The following is a 21,065-nucleotide window of genomic DNA, read 5'->3' on the forward strand; positions in this document are numbered from 1 at the left end:
CTGCATTTTGCGCTACACCACTGGTAAACCCTAGAGATGGTTGTGCGTTTCTGAAATACTCAGACCAGCCCGCCTCGCACCAACAACCATGTAACATTCAAAGTCACTTAAATCAACTTTCCTCCCCATTCTGAGGCTTGGTTTTTACTGCAGCAGATTGTTTTGACCATGTCTACATGCCTAAATGCATTGAGTTGCTGCCATGTGATTGGCTGATTCGAAATTTGCGTTAACGAGCAGTTGGACAGGTGCAAGTAATACAGTGGCCGGTGAGTGTATACATAATATATATACAATAAAGAGAATTTTAGCGATTGATACATCTCATGAAGCAGTGAGCAATATTGTCACATGACACGAATAACACATCAGACAAGAAGTGTGTATTGACAACTCAAGGCTTTGCATACTGGGCGAAGCATTCTAATTGTGAGTTTTATAATGTATTTGAATGTAAATATATGCAAATGGTGCTGTGGTGCAGCGGAAATTTGAACAATGTTCTGACTACCCAAAATATGAGTTTTTGTTTGTTTGTTTGTCTTTTTCAGCTATTTTGACTAAAATCATCTTGAAGCCGTTATTTGTTGCAGCTGGTTTGATCCTCTTTTAACTGTATAGTAAAACTTTAACAAATAAAATACTTTTCCTCTTCTCAATTGTGAATGCAATTATTTGTCATCAAACACTAAATTTCATCACCTGTTAATAAGACCACCTGCATTTTTCTTTTTAAAAAAGAAGAAAATCATTTTTGAAAAATACAGTCTCACAAATTAAGGCTTCTGTGGTGGCTCTAAAACTGCTGGGATTAGTGGTCTCTCAGGCAGTGTAATTAGGATGCCGGGGATCCATAATCTAGCTGTCATGCCTCGCTAGAAAGTCTAATCACTGTGTAGCTAATTACAATAAATCCAGGAGTAATGTTCGACCATCGCTCGTCTATCCGTCAGAGAGGCAGGTGGATTAGAGATCATCAAGAAAACATCTCTCTTGGCTTGGCACTGCTTCTCTCTATTTCATTTCTCATGCCATTGCTCTTACTCACGGATGCTCAACAACGTACGTCTGCGATTTCTCTGGGAAATCGAGAGCATGACTTACGGTATTGAGGAAAATTCCCTCATTATTCACAGAACAGACCATTGATTCCCAGAGCCCAGAGCTCATAGACTAGTGAATACGAATGAGTGAAAGTCAACAGTCAATGCTGTGAGGGCTAAAGATTAACTCCTCTGAGGCTCAGTGGTGTCTAAATGCAAATATTAGTGCATTACTCTGAGCTGCTCTTGGGTGTAATGAATTTCTCCAGTCATTTTAAGGAACAGTTAAATTATACAGAAGAATCTCAAACATTTCAAACACACACTCAAGCAGCACTGTGGCGCAGTGGATAGCGCTGTCGCCCCACAGCAAGAAGGTTGCTGATTCGAGCTATGGCTGAGTCAGTTGCATGTCTGTGTGGAGTTTGTGCTTTAGGTGAATTGGGTAAGCTAAGTTGACCATGGTGTATGTCCTTGTCCTCCAGCTTGTGGGTTGAGCTTTGGGCTACTGACCCATATTATTATGAAACACCAACATTGTGCAGGTAAATATCAACTTCAATATAAACGACCCTGGGAGTAAGTAAGCAAGGTACATTTACTCACCTATTAAAGGAGTGATGGCAGACGTGAACACTGAACTGCTCTGAACCACGAAGGTCATCCCAGCACCAATTAGAATGGCCAGATAGCCAGTCAACCAGCTGAACGGAAAAGGAAAATCTGCAGGGAAAAGTTTTGTTTCTTATGAAATGCTGCAAAGTGGTGATATACTTCAGACTCCCTTTGGGGATCCCTAGAAACACTGAATAAACTCTCTAAAAAAGCAGCACTTGGAAAGTGGGTTAGAGGAAGTGCTAGAACATCAAAAAGCATCACGAGGAAAATATTAAAATAAGGCATTTAAATTAAGAGTTTCATTTTTAAGAATACTGAGTGTTTATTTTGAGTTGATACACCTTTTAACCTCAGAAGTTCAACAATTTTAAAGGCATAGTTCACCCAAAAAATATATTCTTTCATCATTTACTCAGCTATTATTTATTCTACATCCTGTTTGACTTTCTTCTGTTGTACATAGAAGAAGATGTAAGCATAGAGAGTAAATACTGAATACAAGACTACTCGCTTTAGTTAGATGATTGTTCTGTTAACATACATAATCAAAAATAAACCCAAGTCTCTGTCTTCTGAAAACACAAAAGAAGGCATTTTTAATGTTAGCAACCATAAAATGAATGATACCCATTGACTTTCAAAATAATTAAAGAGCCCCTATTATGGGTTCAAAAAGACTTTCCTTGCAGTGTGTAAAACAGCACTAAGTGAATGGAAACATCCAGCTGAGGATTAAATGTGAAAGTGGACTGTGTTAAAAGCTATAAATTCTTTAACGAAATAGTCGACTTAGAGTCAAATAAATGAATCATGTTGGGGTTGGATCTTTTCCTTGAGGCGTCAACATCGGTATGGTACTTCACCAAATATGAAGTGCCGGTTGAATGCAAGGGGATCACAGGACTGATCATGACGAAAAGGTGTTGATTAAAGTTAATTTTCACAACAATACCACAGTATTGCCAACCGTATGCTGTGTTTGTTCCTGTCATATTATGATAATTTAAACAATAGCCTGCGCTGCAACACAGGGTTCATCAGCTGTTTGCTATCAAAGGAAGAAGCAGCAAAGACTCTTATGTATGGGACTTTGTCAGTAACTATTACAGTTTATATGGACCAGTTTCTTCTTCCTCTGGATCATAACATGTAAGTGTCATTAAAATTGTTGCCTCGTTTTGTGTAGTTTGCAAAATATGTGTTTAACTGTGTGTTGTAACTTGTAAATGCTCAGCGCGGCTTCTTGATCTATTATAGATCAGTGCTTGCACTGTATCTATCAGGTTAAATCTGTATAGGGCTGCTCACATATTGCGTCCAAAACAATGCTAAAAGCATGACGCATGCTTCTTCCTTTACTGATTATCATTCGTTTCTGAACTCATAATCCTCTGCCGTTTGCCTTTTCTAAGGCCATCATCAGCTGTTCCCACACATGCTTGGCGCATTGAATTTTCCAAAAAGTTACACTTTTGCCACTGTGTGGATTAATACTGAATTATGTGTCATTGTTATTATTGGGGGTTAGAGTTAAGAGTAAAGCAATATGCTAGTGTTTATCTGCATTGCTTTATTGCATTCCTGCATTGACTCTTACATGCTCTGTGTGCTACTTCATAGTCGTGGTGGGCATCTCTCTCTGTCTCATGCTGAACCTGGTCAACCAATCACAACAGACTGGGTCATCAGACCAATCAGTGCAGATTAGCTTTGCGTTTAGGAGGGGATTGGGAATAAATGGATCACTGAACAAATAATTTGGGAGTCGCTGGGATAATTAGGTAAAAATAAATGCATGTTACTAGATAATGGAAGTGTTTTTTGACCTTTCATGCATATCAGTCTGTTGTTAGAGACCCCAAACCAAATTAGGACCTTTTTTAATGCAAAATAGGGGTTCTTTAAAAAAGTAGACAATGGAGACCAACAATCTTTGCAAACAAGCCTGCTTTAGGCTTGTTGACTAAAAAAACTAACCTAAAGACACTGTAAAAAATGCTGGGTTCCACATTCTTCATCTTGTCTCAATGCAAATGAATTAAGTTAACTCAGTGTTTTTTTACCATTTCAAGTTGATAGAATATAAAACAATTAAATTGTCCCTAAATAAACCCAGGAACTGTATTGTTTCAGCAAATTTGAAATAAGTAGTTTGAACAAGCAGCTAAAAAAATCTTTTTGCATAGACCTCTAGTGGGCTGCAAACCTAAGAGTTTGCAGTAAAATGTTGGCCCCTTAGTGCTGACACTAACACTCTGAAAGGGTACTACAAAATATCTAATCAAACATAATTAATACACATACTACTAAAAAGTACCAAACAATTGCTTTAACCTTGTGTGGTAAAGTATTCTTTAGCATAGGGCTGGACAATAAAATCTGTATTAATATTTACTGACGAAACACCATTGTCAATATCGCTAAAAAAAGTTTCAGTATGAAGCACTATAGTTTTATCAAAATGTGGCTGCTAAGTGCACGCCTTGAAAGGCTTAGGTTGTACATTTGTAATTTTCAATATAGGCATGCAACTAGCACGATGCGTTTATGTAATGGACATGCACGTTGTGGTTGTGCAAGCGGCGTACACATGATGCGTGTGCATTTTTTTCTAGGTGCACCTAGTTAAAAAACATCTGGGGCCTCATGTATCAACGCTGTGTATGCACAAAAACTTTGCGCATGCGAGGTTTCACGCTCACGTTTGGATTTACTAACAATAAAAATAATCTGAGAATGTGTGCTGGTCCGCGCCAACTTCATGTCTGGCGTACGTGCATTTCCTGTGTGTGTTTGTTTTATTTACATTGGCGACTCCTAGAGACAATTATCTTAAATTGCACACTACAGTAAAGTATCGCACCAACACATGTGGAAAACATCGCTATTCAATAATAATTGATAAAATGGGTTAATTGACACTATATATATATATTGTCAATGGTCGAATCCAAAGGGAAGCTTTTTTTAGGGATCACAGTGATTTTCTGGCCCACGATGACTGGCTTAATAGCGTCTAGATTTGGAGCTCTGTGCTGAGTTGGGTCCAAATTTGGATAAAAAGACAGCGAGGAGGCTCCAAGGTGGCAGGCTGCATGATGGGGGGCTTACCTTTACTTAACCCTTCCCTTGTACCTTCACTTAAAAGCTCAGATTTGATTATCATTATTTGTTTTGTTTACAGAGTTTGAGGTCTAGTGTATCATTATTATTGACAACCTTACTGATGTAGTTCTACCTTTACCATTGCACACACTTTACATTTTATTGATCAAGTTTAAGAGTTTCTAACACATAAACATGTGTATTTTATTATAAAGATATATTTTGTTTACATATTTTTGTTTTGACTATTAAAATTTTTTGTCTTAGTAATGCTGGTAAATTAAAATAAAGTGGTTAAATAAAAAAAATACTAACATTCCTAAATGTTTTGTTAAAAAAAATGCAATAATTATTGATATATAGAATAACAGAAAACATGATATTGTGATAATTTGTTTGCATTATCGCCCAGCCCCTTTTTGGCAAAGTTCATTCTTCCCTTGAGGTCTCTCAAAAAGTTGGCAGATGGTGGTAGCTCTTTTCATCAAATGGGAAACAGAGCATAGGAAAGAAATGGAGGGTTGACTACACAAAAGCTGCATGGGCCCAGAAAACAAAACAAAGAAAAAAAGCGAAAGGGCTGACCCACAACAGGCCATAATGGGATTAATGTAGGCAGCAAAGTGAGCCCATATCTGTGGACCATAGCTGAGCAAGCCCGCACTGGGCCTGATTAGATTTGGTGTGGTTTTTGTGTTCATCAAAAGAAATGCATACAGGCTCAGAACAAGTAGATATGTCTAAAATTATCACAAATTTCTTTTAAAGATTGAGAGGTTAATAGTACTGTACATCTGAAAGTTGTTTTACAATTTTTAATGTCAGAATCCCATTAACAGTCAAAAGTTGGTAGTTCCACCTGTGTTGATGACTTTTTGGATGGCCTTGGCCACTTGTCCCTGGAGGAGGGAGTTGAGGAGCTTAACCAGCAGCAGGAGGCAGGTGCACAGAACCAGCAGCGAGCAAACCAGCAGAATCAACCCCACAGCCAGATCAGACAATCTCGTCTCCACAAATAGATGAGTGCCTGCTCCAAATCACACACACACACACACACACACACATGCATTTACATCTCCAGTCTCCTGTGGAAATGTGCCCGTCAGTTAAGCGTTGACAGGCATGTGTTCATTATTAACAGTGATTAGCCCATCAGGTGATGATTATAGGATGTGTTTGTAGGGATTCAACCAATATTTATGCATCCTAAAAAAGAAATGAGGTTATAATTGGGGCTTTAGCAACAGACTGTCCCTTCATAAACAGACATATATAAATTTTTTTTTTTCAACATGATGACTCTTGGGCTCAAAGGATAATAAAAATATGCCTCATAGTCATGATGAGGCAGGATGACTCAAAAGCTTATTGAAAGTTTAAAAACATCTAGCTTCTTAATGCAGCCTGTTTGTTACTGTGTAGTTAGTCTTTTAAGCAAGCATATGACTCAGTGGTCGTTTCTATCATAGGATGTTCTAATACAGAATAAATGACAGTTATTAGCCATAGACGGAGCTGCAAGTAAATGAAGAAGAACCAAACAGTCGGCACCGAGGGACTGAGTTTCTTTACAGCAAAAAGGGTGCATTGTTTGAATATGGCTTTTCTTGGGTTTTAAGTATCTTGCCATTCAAAGACATGATAGAATGGTTAACAATACTGTGTTATTCAAAAAGCACATACATGGAATAACTAAACGCCGATCAATCAAAGGAAGGCTTTTTGCCGTGACTGTCCGTTTCTTTGTGTTTTGCTTTGAAATAAGATTAGAGTTTCGACTTACATTTTTCAGCATTCATGTGGAGAGATGTGGTTAGCACTGTTGAGTTTTCAGAAGGCACAAAAGAAGCATTTTTTTGGATCTGTTGATAATAAATTTAGATAGCGTCACACGTTGCGAGAGCACATCAAAGATCTTCATCTGTAGGCAAACAGAGACGTTGCTCACTGCAATCTGTGTCTGGCACCAAACTTTTATCAGGCTCTTATTGCGCAGCACCTCTTGCCCTGTTGCTATGCCTACTATTACAGTTCTATCCAGCTGAAAGGGAATACATAAAATTGTCTTTTAACTTCAAACTCGGATTAATGAGAGACAGCAGAGTGCTGAAGGGCAAACAGTGTGATATTTAATTAGGCTACATGACTTTTAACAAGCTCCAAAGCATTTAACAAGAAAACTAATGGCCGGTTTTCATTTTATTTATAACGACACTCAAATGACTTCATGCTTTAAGAGATAAATCATCCTAAATATATTCTTACTTATGTAATTCCAATAATAAAAAAAAAAAAACACTTGTAATACTTGGTTCTTTCGCATACAGCCAAAGATTACAAATGATTAAAACACAAAAACAAAGGGGCTGCATAAGACTTGTATGCTACATTTCTAAAAGTGCTGTCACTCCAATAGTATCTGACTGCAGACAAGATATGCAAGCTGAGGAATGCAGTCTCAGAAATGCAATATCAAACACAATGCACCTAATGGAGCTAGTGACGTCACTTTGTGGGGAAGGGTTGGGGGTAGTGCACTAAAAGCAATGCATGCAGCTCAGCTTGCATCTTCACTTTTCAAAATGGATGAATCAATGAGATTAACCAAAAAAAAAAAGATGTACACAAACTCTCAAAGACCCTTAAAGCAGGACATTATCAACAAGTGTACAAGAAGAGTTGAGAAAAAATGAATTGAGCTTGTTGGTCCAGCACACCCAATGTTTAGATGTGAATGTATCAAATTTATGTCCACGCTTAAAAAAATAGCTACTCATGAAAGTAGTCAGACTACTGTCTTTCATTCTAAGTACATGTTTATAAGTGAAAAATTATGCTTTCTGATTATGACATTTTTTAAATAAAATTTGATTTTTATTAAATTTGATATAAAAACAAACCCTCTATTCATTGCTTCATTTTCTTTTTGGCTTAGTCCCTTTATTAATCGGTGGTCACCACAGCGGAATGAACCGCCAACTTATGCAGCATATGTTTTACGCAGCGGATGCACTTTCAGGCACAACCCAACACTGGGAACAACCATACACTCTTGCATTCACACACATACACGGGAAGAACATGCAAACTCCACGCAGAAATGCCAATTTACAGTAATACTTTAATAACTACAGGAAGAACTTTCCCAATGGTTATTTAATACATTTGTTGTAAAGATAATTCAAGCCTTTCTGCAACAATGAGTCACATGGCGAACTACTGAACAAATTGGTAACAGCAGGAAAGCTATTCATACCAAGGTAAGCGGTCAGCTGGTAAGCATCATACCACCCTGTAGTGTTTTAAGTTTTAAAGATGAACTGCAGCTATACTTACTTGTTGCTACATAATTCTTAATATCTCCAGAAATATATATAGGGCTATATTTTCATGACCTCATGTTGGTTTATGAATATACGCGTACTAAGACATGTTAATTTGCATCTGTCAATCAATTTGGTTGGTGCGGCACTCCTACTTCACATTGTGGTGGACCTCAATATAGGAGGGATTGGATCCTATTTTAACGTCAGAAATAAAAAAAAAAGAGACTTATTGTCTTTATATAACTGTAGTATACCTGTAGACACACTAAATTCACACACAGTTCTGTCCATCATAGGTGCCCTTTAAACCAGAAGTTTTTGTGACCACATACAATGAACCAAATAAAATAAAAACTAGCAATAGGATAGCCTAACATTATACGTATTTATTTTCATTTACTTCACTTGGATTTAGATTAAGTCAAACCAAAGTAATTTAATTAATTAATTTATTTATTTATTTATTATGTTCTATAAAAATTACATTTTACCTTTGAGTCACTGTAATTTTTTTTTTCCTTTGTGCAGAATAAACTTTTTTGATTCCGACTGATTTACATTTTATATGGTTCAAAGTGTACTTTTTCAGTGCATTTGAATAGCTAGACTCAAGGTTTTTCAGAAGAACATTGTCTCCTACTTTTTTAATACTGGCAAATGTAAAAGACTCATTTAGTTTTTTTACACACGAATAGTAGCATTTTACCTGAATTATACGTTTGGTGAAAGGTTCTGTGATGACTTTCAGCAGCTCTGGACCCTTCTCTCCGGTCACGATATTGAAACTTTCAACAATTGCCTCCGACATTAACCTCATCATGCCTGTGATGGCTTCCAGCGGCAGCAGCACCAGCACTGACAGCCAGTTAAAGCAATCGTGCACTGTGGCACCAGCAAAAGCTCTGAAACAGACCCACACAGTAACTGTCATTAAAAAGCTTCAAACTTTTTTTATTGATGGTTTAATGCTGACAGCGTGAGGTACAGTGTGCTCTCTGTACCGTTTGAACTCCTCTCTCTCCCCTGCCTGCATCAGAGCCACGATGGTGTTGGTGACAGATGTGCCAATGTTTGAGCCCATGATGATGGGGATGGCGGATCCCACATCCAGCACTGCATGAAAGAAACAGAGAAGACCGATCGATAGATGTGAGTCATGCTTCATTTGGGCAGTTATGAAAAGCCCAGAGGGGCCATTTCAAAGAGAAAAATAGGAACTGCAATATATAACAAACAGCATAGCAACGAGACTGTGTTATTAAAACTTGTAATGTCAGTGTTACTGCAAACGATAATTGGAATAAAATGACGCCACATGTGTTTACATGCACCATAAATGTTATGACATCATTTTTTAAAGTACATATATATATTACCCTTTCTAAAGGATTGGAGAATGTCCGTTGTTAGCTGGATATTAAGTACTCCAAACTCTTTGTGTCTGCTGTTTTATATTTATTTTTATACAACAGTTTGGTCTGGTTCTTGAATCTGAATGGCTGATAGCTGTGTAATATTTTGCAAATAACAGCACCTCTTCACGCTTCACCCTTGTGTATTACTCCACCCACATACAGCGACAGGCAAATGACACTCTACAGTTTGACAAATATTGCTGCGGTTAGAAAACATAATTTACTTTTGATGCTTTTTTAGTTGTGAATATATTTGTTTAGATTGCAACTATGCAGTTTATTTATAAGTATAGTGCCTACTTTCAAATATTTATAATTTCGAAGCATCGGATTCAGTGTATTCCCATTAGCCTGTCTAACCAGAAGTGACGATTGACGTTCTGCCACATGATGGTGACAGAGAGGGAAGTACTTAGGGAAGAACAATGGCATTTTTTCAGAATAAATTTCAAACTACAGCTGAACAAATCATTATAAATGAGGTAAGTGGCGTTGTAAGCTAATTTCTCTCTCTTGCATTTTGTATTACTGTATTTATACCATAGAAACTGGTAGTGTTTGCTTTGCTCTGGCTTTTTTAGGGATAATTATTGTGAAATTCTAATTGCAACAGAGAAATACTTGGAAATCCCTTTAGAGTAATGGCATTTCATGCCGTTCAGCCTTATAATCTTAAAATGTGATCGCCTGTTTTGTCATCACTTTAGACATTGCGCTAGAGAATCATTCCAATACTAGCTCTAAAGTGATGTTGGTGAAGTAGCAACGGTTTCTGCTGTTCTGACTGTCAACTGCAGATGTGAATGAATGATGGAAGAAAGTAGTTCCTTGTACAAAAGGATTGTTTTTTCTTTTTATACGCATGATTATGACATCGAACTGTTGTAAAAAGGCATTATCACACTGGTAGCATTGCAACATGGCTGTATATTGTCACTGGTGGGGGCACTAAGACCTGTGGCCTCATGCCAACGCATGCCACCCAACAGTGCTGAAATTCGGTCATATTGCACTGCTACTTGTGTGATATTGCTCATATATAAATAATGTGCATTCCACTAGCTGCTTTAGTGAAAGGTAGAAACAGATGAACAGAATCTATTATTTCAGAAAGTTAGTAACAAAAAACATATTAAAAATACTATTATACACAGTGTACACTTTATAAGATACACGTTGCTAGTATCAAGTTAGACCCACTGTTGCCTTCAGAACTGCCTTAGTTCTTCACAACATTGATTTAACACTGCTAGAGATATTCCTCAGAGATTTTGGACCTCCTCACACAGGCTTGTTGACTTCAGATCCATGATGTGAATCTCCTGTTCAGAGCATCGCAAAAGCACTCTATTGGACTGAGATCTAGAGACTCTGGAGGCCATTTCAGTTTAATGTGATCAACGTCAAGAAGTCCAGTCTGAGATGATTTGAGATTTGTGACAATGGTGCAAGATCTGGTCCTAAACAGGATGAATAAGCTTAGCAACATTAATCTGTTGTGCCTCAATGATCCTCAGTTGGTATCACGAGGCCCAAAACTGTGCAGAGAAAAGCTACTCCACCATTATAACACAAGCAATCTGAGCTGTTGATACAAGGCAAAATGAATCCATGCTTTCATGTTGTTTACAAATCATGACTCATCAGACCAAGTGACCTTTTTCAAGTCCTACCTAGTCCATTTTGATTGGCCAGCGTGGATTGTAGCCTCAGTTTTTTTTTTTTTTTTTTTACCAAGAGTGTGAGTTTTTCTACTTCTGCTGCTGTAGCTCATCTGCTGTGTGTTCAGTGATGCTATTTGTTGTGTTGTGCTTAGTATTTTTATTTGACTTGCTGTTGTCTTTCATTAGCCGAATTAAGCATTTTCACCCACAGAACTGACACTCACTGTATGTTGTCTCTTTTTTATTTTTATTTTTTTTTGGGACTTTTCACTGTAAACACTAAAGATGCTTGTTCATGTGTATTCCAGTAGTTAAACAGTTTCTAAAATGCTCAGTCTAGTTGTCTTGTAACAAGAAAATACACATTCAAACACACGGTATGTATTTTTGCCACTAGAGGGTGCATATTCACAAAAAAACAAAGGTTTAAAAGGTTATTCAGAGTGAATGTACTAGATGGACGTGCATAAGAAATTCTTGAGTAGTTAAGAAAGTGTTAAAAATGATATGCCCCTTCAAGTAAAGTCATAATATAATTATACATTAACATACAGCATCATGAGTTCAGGATGGTTAAATTAGGCATAAATTATTGTAGTGATTCAATTATTAATTAACAAACAACCATTTACTAACAAGTATATAAGGTAGCTGTTATTTACATAGGAACTTATGTGACACATGTAGTAGTTAAATGAGTTCATGATTATCACATGCATTAACACATCATTAGGTTTAGGTTTAGGTTTAACTTTATTTGTCCCCGAGAGGAAATTTGTCTTGGGCATAAAAGGTGCTACAACATTGTCTAAACAGACAGTAAAAATAAATAAAACAAAACAATTAAGAACAAACAGTTAAGAACATACATTGTTTACAGAGTCCATAATAAAGTAATGCTTAGTTTACATATTAACACATCATTATTCATGTATTGTAGTTGTAAAGTGCTACCAAAATTGCTAATTGCTTATGACAAAAACTGACATATTGTGACTTCAAATGATCTTTCTATCACAATATTCTGTTCAGTTTAACTACACATGGGATTGCTATCATGTCATTGGCTGATTAGATATCAGTGTTAAACAGAAGTACTGGATAAAAGTGACTAGTGAATGTACAGTATTCTGCAGTAATACTGTAATACTGACTTACATCCAGAGGAAACCAGACTGACAACAATGGAGGTAGAAGTGCTGGAACTTTGCACGAGGACAGTAACCAGTATTCCCACCACCAGTCCCGCCACAGGGTTAGAAAGAACCGCATTATCCTTGAAAATGCCCCCTGCGACCTTACCTGTTCAAAGACAAAACTTCAGAAGTTTTATTTCCACTCTGAGATAATGATGTTACAAATTAACCATGTTTTCACAATGTCTTTGGAAACATATATTTTAAAAAGTTACTGTATCAGTGAACAATGGAAACAGGGACAAACAAAGGGTGTTAAAGTTTACCTCCGGCTAACTGAAAGGCTGAGCTCAGGATGTCCAGAGAACAGATGAACATGTACAGAAAGAGAAGAAGAAGAGGTATCTTGCAAATATTGATGAATATGTGTTTTCCCGTAGCCTCCATCACATGCTTCTGAATAAAAAGTATATTTTAGATCATTTGGATACAAATTAAATTAAATAAAACATTTTTTAGAGTTACTGATTTAGATTTTTGTACATGGTTTTTTGTTTAAAAAATAACATTGCTTATGTCTTTATCCTATACTATTTCTTTCCATTTTTAATAAAAAAAAAGTTTTTAAATTTGTTATCCGGCATATATTTATATTAATTTTAAGACAACACAATACACTGTAACAAATGATTCTGCATTTTAGTTTTTTCAACATGATTTTGTAAGTTGAACCAACAAAGTTGGTCATTGAACTTAACCTGTTAAGTTTTCGCTGTCTCAACTACTGTACTTTGCAACAGAATGTTTGTTGACTCAACTTAAAAACATATGCCAAACCAGCATCTTTTGTGCCCCATACTTCCAATCCAACAGGTGGCGGAATATAGAAGATATGGACCAGTTAAGCACCAGAGGAAGTCAAACACATGGGATATTTTTCACCAGATTTTTTAATTATTCAATCATCACATTTGGTAAGTAATGCTTCTTCAAATTTGTGTTTTAACTTGTAAAAGTACACTTATGAACTTATTGTCAATGTATTGTTCCAAAGTTTAAATGGTACTAGAGCAGATTAGATTTTTGCTAATACATTTGGCTACATTTATAAAGCTTAGTAATTTTATTATTATTATTTTTTTTAGGTTTAAATTTGCAATATCTCAACATGTTTTCCCTGACTAATCTACTAGAGGTATTTTTACATCAATTTTAATACATCTCCCATTTATATAGTGTATAAAATATTTTTGAAAAATATTTACAACAATTCATTTATTTTATTTATCATTCATAAAGGTTGTTCCCAAAGAGCAGACAGACTATATAGAGGTGAGATTTTACCAGTATTTATATTTATAAGTGTACAGTAACCAAATATTTAAGAACAAATATTTACAATAATTTATCCAAATTTGATTTTCTCATTCTAAAGGTTGAAGCACATTTCCAGAGGAAGACTGACTTACTAAAGGTGAGATTTTACCAAATATATCCCATGCTAAAATGTAAATGTTAATGTAAATCATATTCATACAGTAAACAAATATTTAAGCAACAGTAGACAAGTAATTTTAAAAGATTTTTGTAAATTTATATTTCAAAGATTTAATGATTACTCTGATCTTGAATATGTACCTGTTTATTAAATATGTTTTGGCTTTCCTTCATACAATTACTTCAAGCTGTGTGGGGCATTTGGTGTTGATAAATTAAGTGGAGCTGCAAGTTTCACTACAACCAATCAACGAATTGTCATAAAACATTCAAAGCTGAAACACTGCCATCACACACAAAATGATTTGTATGTAAATAAGATTTGGTTTATGTCTTTTAGTTTTAGTGTTTTAGATTTTGTAATGTAAAGAAAGAAATGCATTATTGTTTGTCATTTTTTTACAGCACACAGATTGTGAAGAAGAGCTGAGCAGAGGCTCCTGGAAATCAGAGACTGTTGATTAACATTGGAGCAGATATCTGCAAAGCACGAGTACACTCACTTAAATATACATGGAAATAAAGATGCTGAGATCGAATTTTATAATCTTCCAAGTTTTTTTTTTTTTTTTTTTTCCCAAGAGTATGTGTTAGTGGGATTTTTTCTTTCCCTCGAAATTATTTTTAATTCACTTTGTAAAAAAAAAAACTTTGTAAAGACAATTATATTGTAAGTATATATTATGTGTAGTTGTTAAATTGAGAGTAAAGACCTTTAGTAAAATGTGTAAGGTATTTCGTTGTCTATTGTGTTTCCAATTGAAAAAAATCTGCTAGATCAAGTTCAGTGAACTTGAAAATGTAAGTTAATGTATTTAAACTACACTTGGCAAGTTCTGCTAACTTGATAATGTAAGTTAATATATTACCTTTGTTAGTCCAGTTAAAATAAGTAGTTTTGTCATTTGTCATAATTCTGTCAACTAATCATTGTAAGTTGAGAAAATTAAATTCAACTTAACTGATAATGCAACAAGATGATTTAACTAAATTGAGTGAATAAATAATTTTTTTACAGTGTACCAACATTTTAAATTTAAAAGACATAAGGAAACAATACTTTCTGTAATGACCCTGAAGAGAAGAAAATAAAGAGACCATTTTAAAAATCTCATTTTCTGGATTGAGAAATTCTCTGAATGACAATATTTGTATGTGAAATTTAGAAGAACTGATATAAAACATCAATTCACTGTTAACCATTTACACAGTATTTAACTGTAATATTAACCTTATTTTACTGTTAGGCAGTTATGCAGTATATTACTGTATTTTAAAGTTGCATTGTGAAAATTACTGTATTTTTACAGTAAAGATATAGAATACTGTAAATACATATACAGTAAGATGAATCGCTCTGTAAATGTTTTAATACATTATTTTAACTGTGATTGTTGACTTACAGTGTTACTGGTGAACTGCTTCTAGTAAGTTACTGTAGATTCTAAGGGAATTGTTAACTAAAAATGTTTTACTCAAATCCATACCAATTAAATCCAGAAACTAAGCTTTTTAAAATTATCTTTTCATTTTTCCCATACATCTATACTGCCTTTGTCTGTAAACTTTATATATTTCCCAAAAATCATTTTCTTTTGAATTGTCAAAATGTATTAAGAGTCATTTTAATGTGACTTCAATGAAAGTATAAACAATGCATTATTAGTTTATTTCTCCCTCCTCCACTTATCCAGGACTTAAAAACGCAGAAACACATTTGATTCAATTCTCCTAATTAAACCAGCCATTGAAACTCACTGCAGTTTAATGTCATTGCAAATAAATTAGTTTTTAATGTCACATTTATTATATCACCATTACAGTTCTAAAGAATTTTACCACTATTGAATATGCTGCTATTTATGTATTTAAATATAGATTTATTCACTTGACTTTGACTTCTTAAAAAGTGAGCAGTAAAGTTATAAAGTTACAAATTAAACTCCTGTCATCATTTATTAACCCTCCACTTGTTAAAAAAGAAAACTGTCTGAAAATCTTTCTTCTGCTGAGCACAAAAGAAGATATTTTGAAAACATTTTTATACTGACTTCCATATTATTTCTATGAAAGTCTTTCATAATCTTTTGTGCTCAACAGAATAAACAAATTTATAAAGGTCTGCAGTCAATTAAGGGTTATTATCTCTTTAAAGGTCCTGCCAGTTATTTAATGATCCACGGTTTTGTGTGGGTATTGTTTTTAATGTTGATAACAGTTTTGCTTCTTAATATTTTTGCCAATTGTCAATTGTGCACTACACTGTAATTCAATTTTATGGTAAGACTTCAAAAGGTGTCTCTCTAGAAATCTAAAAATCCAGAAATTAATTATTTTATTCAGCGATACATCTAATTTATCAAAGTGACATTTACTGTACGCTGTTACCAAAGAGTTCAGTTATTTCTGGAGTTGAGTGACCAACGTATCTGAGTAGGGGCATATGCGCGCAAGATTATCATTCATTTGCGGGCGTCCGGGAGTCTCTGTGAATTAGCGGGATACTCCCGCAACTTCTGGGAGACTTGGGATGTCTGTGTTTTACACAGCGGATGCCCTTCCAGCTGCAACCCAATATTGGGAAACATCTATACACACACTCTTTTACACACACACTCATTTTTGTGAAAAATGGGGACATTACATAGGTTTCCATTCATTTTATACTGTCCAAACCGTATTTCATATTGCCCTCGCCCCACCCTACACCTAAACCCAACCATCACAGGAGACTGTGTACAGCTTTACTCTCTGATTAAAGTCATTCTGTAGGATTTATAAGCATTTAGAGAAATGAGGATGTCACCAATGTCCTCATATTTTGTCTCCTTTTTGTAATACCTGTGTCATACCTATGTCATACCCATACCCATACAAGTTTGTGTCCTGATACTGTATGTCACATAAACATGTACACACACACACACACTACGGACAATTTAGTTTACCCAATTCATCTGTACTGCATGTCTTTTTACTGTTGGGGAAACCGGAGCACACAGAACAAACTCATGCTAACACGGGGAGAACATGCAAACTCCCAGCTGGGACTTGAACCAGTAACCTTCTTGCTATGAGGCAACAGTGCTAACCACTGAGAAACTGTGCCTACTTCATAGTTGTTCGATATTTATGATAACCTTCATTGATAGAGCACCAGTGCAATTTGAACATGTTTGTTTTGAAAGTACCAAAAATGTATTAGATGAAAGGAAAATGTGAAAACAAAATGCATTTTTACATTTCATTTAAAAATTATATTATTTTATAAATAAATCCAACATTTCATTTACATGGGTAAAGTTATTATAAAAAGGCACATTTATTTTATTAATATTTCACTTTCATTCACTATTTTTGATTCTGTAATTTAATCCAAATGTAAACCAAACTGAATAACAGATCTAGAAATTTTCCTTGGCAACTGCCTACAATTTAAACATATAAATAAACACATTCTGCTCTGAAATGCGACATACTCTCTCTTTTATGTTTTTTCTTATTATTATTATTAATGATTATATCGACAATCACAGTCTTGATTATGAAGCTATTAAACAAAACACAAGATTCCAAGAAAGCAGCATGATCAATACATACCTCTTCGCTCCTCATATAATGATGCACAGTTTGTGCTTGCATCTATCAGCCGTCATTATACCTGCAGTCTCAATCTGAGGGACAAAGTCGCTCATTATACAGTGCTTAGTTAAAATTTAAATACAAAAGCATCTGGAAATAAAGGTCATTTATTTACTAAAATCTTCAAATGATATCATTCTTTTTACATTTTTCACATTTTCACATTTTACATGTGACAACAGCATGCACTGTGATCCTACAAGGTAATATAATCCTTCATTCATTCATTTCACTTTTGCTGAGTCCCTTTTTTATCAGGGGTCGCCACATTGGATTAGTTTTATTTAATAATTTAAATGAAATCATTCTGTTCATCAAGGTGGCATTTATTAAATGTAAAAATAAAAGTTAAATTGTTAAATATGTATCAAATATTTATTTAGTACTTGTTGTATGTAGTTTAAAATGAAATGATTACTCCAGTCACTGTTGTTTTTATTACCATTATCATTAATAATAATAATAATAATAATAATAATGATAATTATAATAATAATAACAACAATAATAATAAAAACAATAATAATAATTAATATTAGAGAATTCTGAAGGATCATGTGACTGACAACTGAAGTAATGAAACTGAAAATTCATCATTAAAATGACTGCTATAAATGATTAAATTAATGATAAACTACTTTTGAACAATTATTTTATATTGCAATAACATTTGTCAATAGTACATTGTGTACTGTAATTTGATTAAATAAATGCAGCCTTGGTGAGCAGAAGAAGCTTATTTGAAAACATTTAAAAATCCTACTGACCTCAAACTTTTGACCGGTAGTGTGTATATTTTGTAACATTTTGCATGTTTGTATATTGAAATACTGTACATTTAAAGCTTTATAAACTCAGTGCTAAAACACATTTCAAATATTATCTCGACATTGTCTCTTGACACCACCATAATGTCTAGAGAGTGGACAGTGGGACACCAAGTGGTGAGATTTCTTCAAGACATTGATGAATGGTTTGAAAACGTCCAGATCTGCTCTGCTTTTCAGTCATATTGTCTGATACCACAGAATGTGCACAATGAGAGATGTTATTGAGGTTTAGATTTATAGAAGAAAGCGTGCAGAGTTATGAGTTCATTCACTGCGTACTGTGTGATGCAGGAATGAACAACAGGCTTTCACCTTCTCCTGAACTGGTGATAAATTCTTTTCTGTATTCTGTGAGTGTTCAGGAATGAGAGACTCCTGCGGTTAAATGATCTCAGAAGAGCTCTATTATTCCAAAGCTGTCGTCATTATGAAAGCTTTATATAAATTATACATTAGGGGTCAAAGTTTTTTTTTTTTAATTATTAACAATTTTGATGTTTTTTGTTTTTTTTTTTCTTTAAAGAGGGTTATCCAAATCAAGGTTTGTAATTAAAAATACCGAAAAAATACTTAAAACTTTCTTTCGTAACACTTTACAATGACTATACCATATGAATCATTTATTAAACATTAGCAAATAGTGAATTCATTATTTGTTAAGCATTAACTCTATATCAATAGACAATAGTAAGCAGTTTATGACTGAATTCAGTATTGCATTATTTACTGACCATTTGTATTTAAGAGTAGTTTGGAGTTTTTAAGATATCCAGAATGCATTAGTAAATGATTAATAAATGATGTATATGGATATATCGTATCTATTATTCAGGCATAAAGTACTTCATTTGTATGTTAATAAATGCTTTATTAACTCAACTTTATCCGGTTTTGTGACCTAATCTAAAGCAAAGACTGTTCATGCTTTATAAATCCCTTATAAAATGACAATTAAAGGCTTTTTTTAAAGTATTAATGTTCATGTTGACATTGCTTTTACTTAACCTGTGTTCGGCTCCTGTGGTTTCTGAGCCACACTATCATTGGTATTGTCTCCCTGGTGATTAATAGTCTCTGCCTCCTTGTTATCTGTTTGCTGGTTAGTCCGTTGTTTTTATTATTTAACAGTATAGATCACCTAAGAATGAAAAGTTCTGTCATCATTTACTCATTTTCCACTTGTTCTCCACTCCATGGGGTCTGTTCTTTGTACCTTACTTAAACAATCTAAGATCTTTTGTCAGATCCTGGATCTTTTGAAAATAATATCTGATCACTGGCTAATTGGGTTCTTCAAACAAGTTTGCAGCTCAGATTGAAATATCAAGATGAATTGATCTGAGATCACTTTGATTCTTGTGAAAGACAAATCTATCCCAGCCTGATCTCATGACGAAACATACAGTTGAAGTCAGAATTATTAGTCCCCATGAATTATTAGCTCCCCTGTTTATTTTTTCCCCAATTTCTATTTAACAGAGAGATTTTTTTCAACACATTTCTAAACATAATAGTTTTAATAACTCATTTCTAATTTGCCATGATGACAGTAAATAATATTTGACTAGAAATTTTTCAAGACACTTTTATACAGCTTAAAGTGACATTTAAAGACTTAACTAGGTTAATTAGGTTAACTAGGCAGGATATGGTAATTATTGTATAATGATGGTTTGTTCTATAGAAAAACCCAAAAATATATAGCTTAAAGGGGCTAATAATATTGACCTTAAAATGTTTTTTTTTTTAAATTGCTTTTATTCTATCCAAAATAAAACTGATAAGACTTTCTCCTGAAGAAAAAATATTTATCAGACATACTGTGAAAGATTCCTTGCTCTGTTTAAAGAAAAATAAAATCAAAGGGGGCTAATAATTCTGACTTCAACTGCAAGTATTTTACGCTTTGTCTGTTTAGTGGCTAATTTGTACAAATTATGAAAATGTACGATTTTACAAAAAGGATGCATGGCACCCAACCCAACCCCTAAACCCACTGAGGGATTAAGATGTACTAAATTGTACAAATGAGATCAAACAAATTCAAACAAATTAGCCACTAAATCAAAAAGTTATGAATTACCATGAGATTGTGTTGTTAATCCTCAAAATCTCGATCATTAATGCTGGATCAGTTGGCGTTTCTGTGTAGAGTTTGCATGTTCTCCTCATGTTTGCATGGGTTTCCTCCAGTTGCTCCGGTTTTTCCCCACAGTCTCCACCACCTGTGCTATAGGTGAATTGAATAAGCTAAATTGGCCATAGTGTTTGTGTGTGAATACAAGAGTGTATGGGTGTTTTTAGGGCTGGAATGGCATCCGCTGCGTAAAACCAAGCGGCAACATCCTGCTCTCCCTTGTGAAGTCAACTGAAACTGCAATTCATCGACTCGCCTTTAGAGGCTGGCTCAAGGAACTCTAGATGTTCACTGACTGCAATGGTAAATTGGCCAATTTTACAGCTGATAAATACATGTTTACAGCCTGGTACAAAAGATGGTTTTGGCACATATAGCTAATATAAAACCCTTCATGACAACTGTGAGGGGCTGAATTTTTTATGACTCATCCGTTTCATTAAAATGTATATCCCGTTTGAGCCATCACTGCAATATCTTAAAAGAAAACATAGTCTCTTACGTTTTGATAATAGTATTAAATATTCCAATATATGTTTTGTTTTTTTAATTATTCACAATATTTCTGATCCATCGTAAAAAAAAAAATATATATATATATATATATATATATATATATATATATGTATATATATATATATATATATATATA

The 21,065-nt window shown here is 34.5% G+C and overlaps 1 protein-coding gene and 1 long non-coding RNA gene across 19 annotated transcripts in view; one reads left to right on the forward strand and one right to left on the reverse strand.

Moving 5' to 3' along the window:
• The window catches only part of slc34a1b (solute carrier family 34 member 1b), a 36,664-nt gene extending 18,992 nt beyond the window's left edge, over positions 1-17,672 (reverse strand). For 4 of the 18 annotated variants that reach the window (XM_073936063.1, XM_073936059.1, XM_073936073.1 and 1 more), the window contains exons 1-8: positions 17,405-17,503; positions 12,634-12,763; positions 12,330-12,473; positions 9,094-9,205; positions 8,799-8,994; positions 6,550-6,628; positions 5,626-5,793; positions 1,650-1,766 (exon numbers count right to left, since the gene is read on the reverse strand). In XM_073936063.1, coding sequence (XP_073792164.1) covers positions 1,650-1,766; positions 5,626-5,793; positions 6,550-6,628; positions 8,799-8,994; positions 9,094-9,205; positions 12,330-12,473; positions 12,634-12,763; positions 17,405-17,446 — 988 coding nt within the window. In that variant the 5' untranslated portion in view covers positions 17,447-17,503. Of the gene's footprint in view, positions 1-1,649; positions 1,767-5,625; positions 5,794-6,549; positions 6,629-6,714; positions 6,808-8,798; positions 8,995-9,093; positions 9,206-12,329; positions 12,474-12,633; positions 12,764-17,404 lie in introns of all 18 variants that reach the window. The other 14 variants (XM_073936058.1, XM_073936069.1, XM_073936065.1 and 11 more) reach the window with 9 other exon arrangements.
• On the forward strand, positions 12,695-15,743 carry LOC141380028 (uncharacterized). The gene is made up of 6 exons (XR_012397276.1): positions 12,695-13,028; positions 13,181-13,281; positions 13,453-13,502; positions 13,607-13,639; positions 13,743-13,781; positions 14,210-15,743. It is a non-coding gene; the product is annotated as an uncharacterized lncRNA (long non-coding RNA).
• Positions 17,673-21,065: the final 3,393 nt, after the last annotated feature.

Source organism: Danio rerio, chromosome 21 (assembly GCF_049306965.1).
Source record: "Danio rerio strain Tuebingen ecotype United States chromosome 21, GRCz12tu, whole genome shotgun sequence".
Lineage (NCBI taxonomy): Eukaryota > Metazoa > Chordata > Actinopteri > Cypriniformes > Danionidae > Danio > Danio rerio.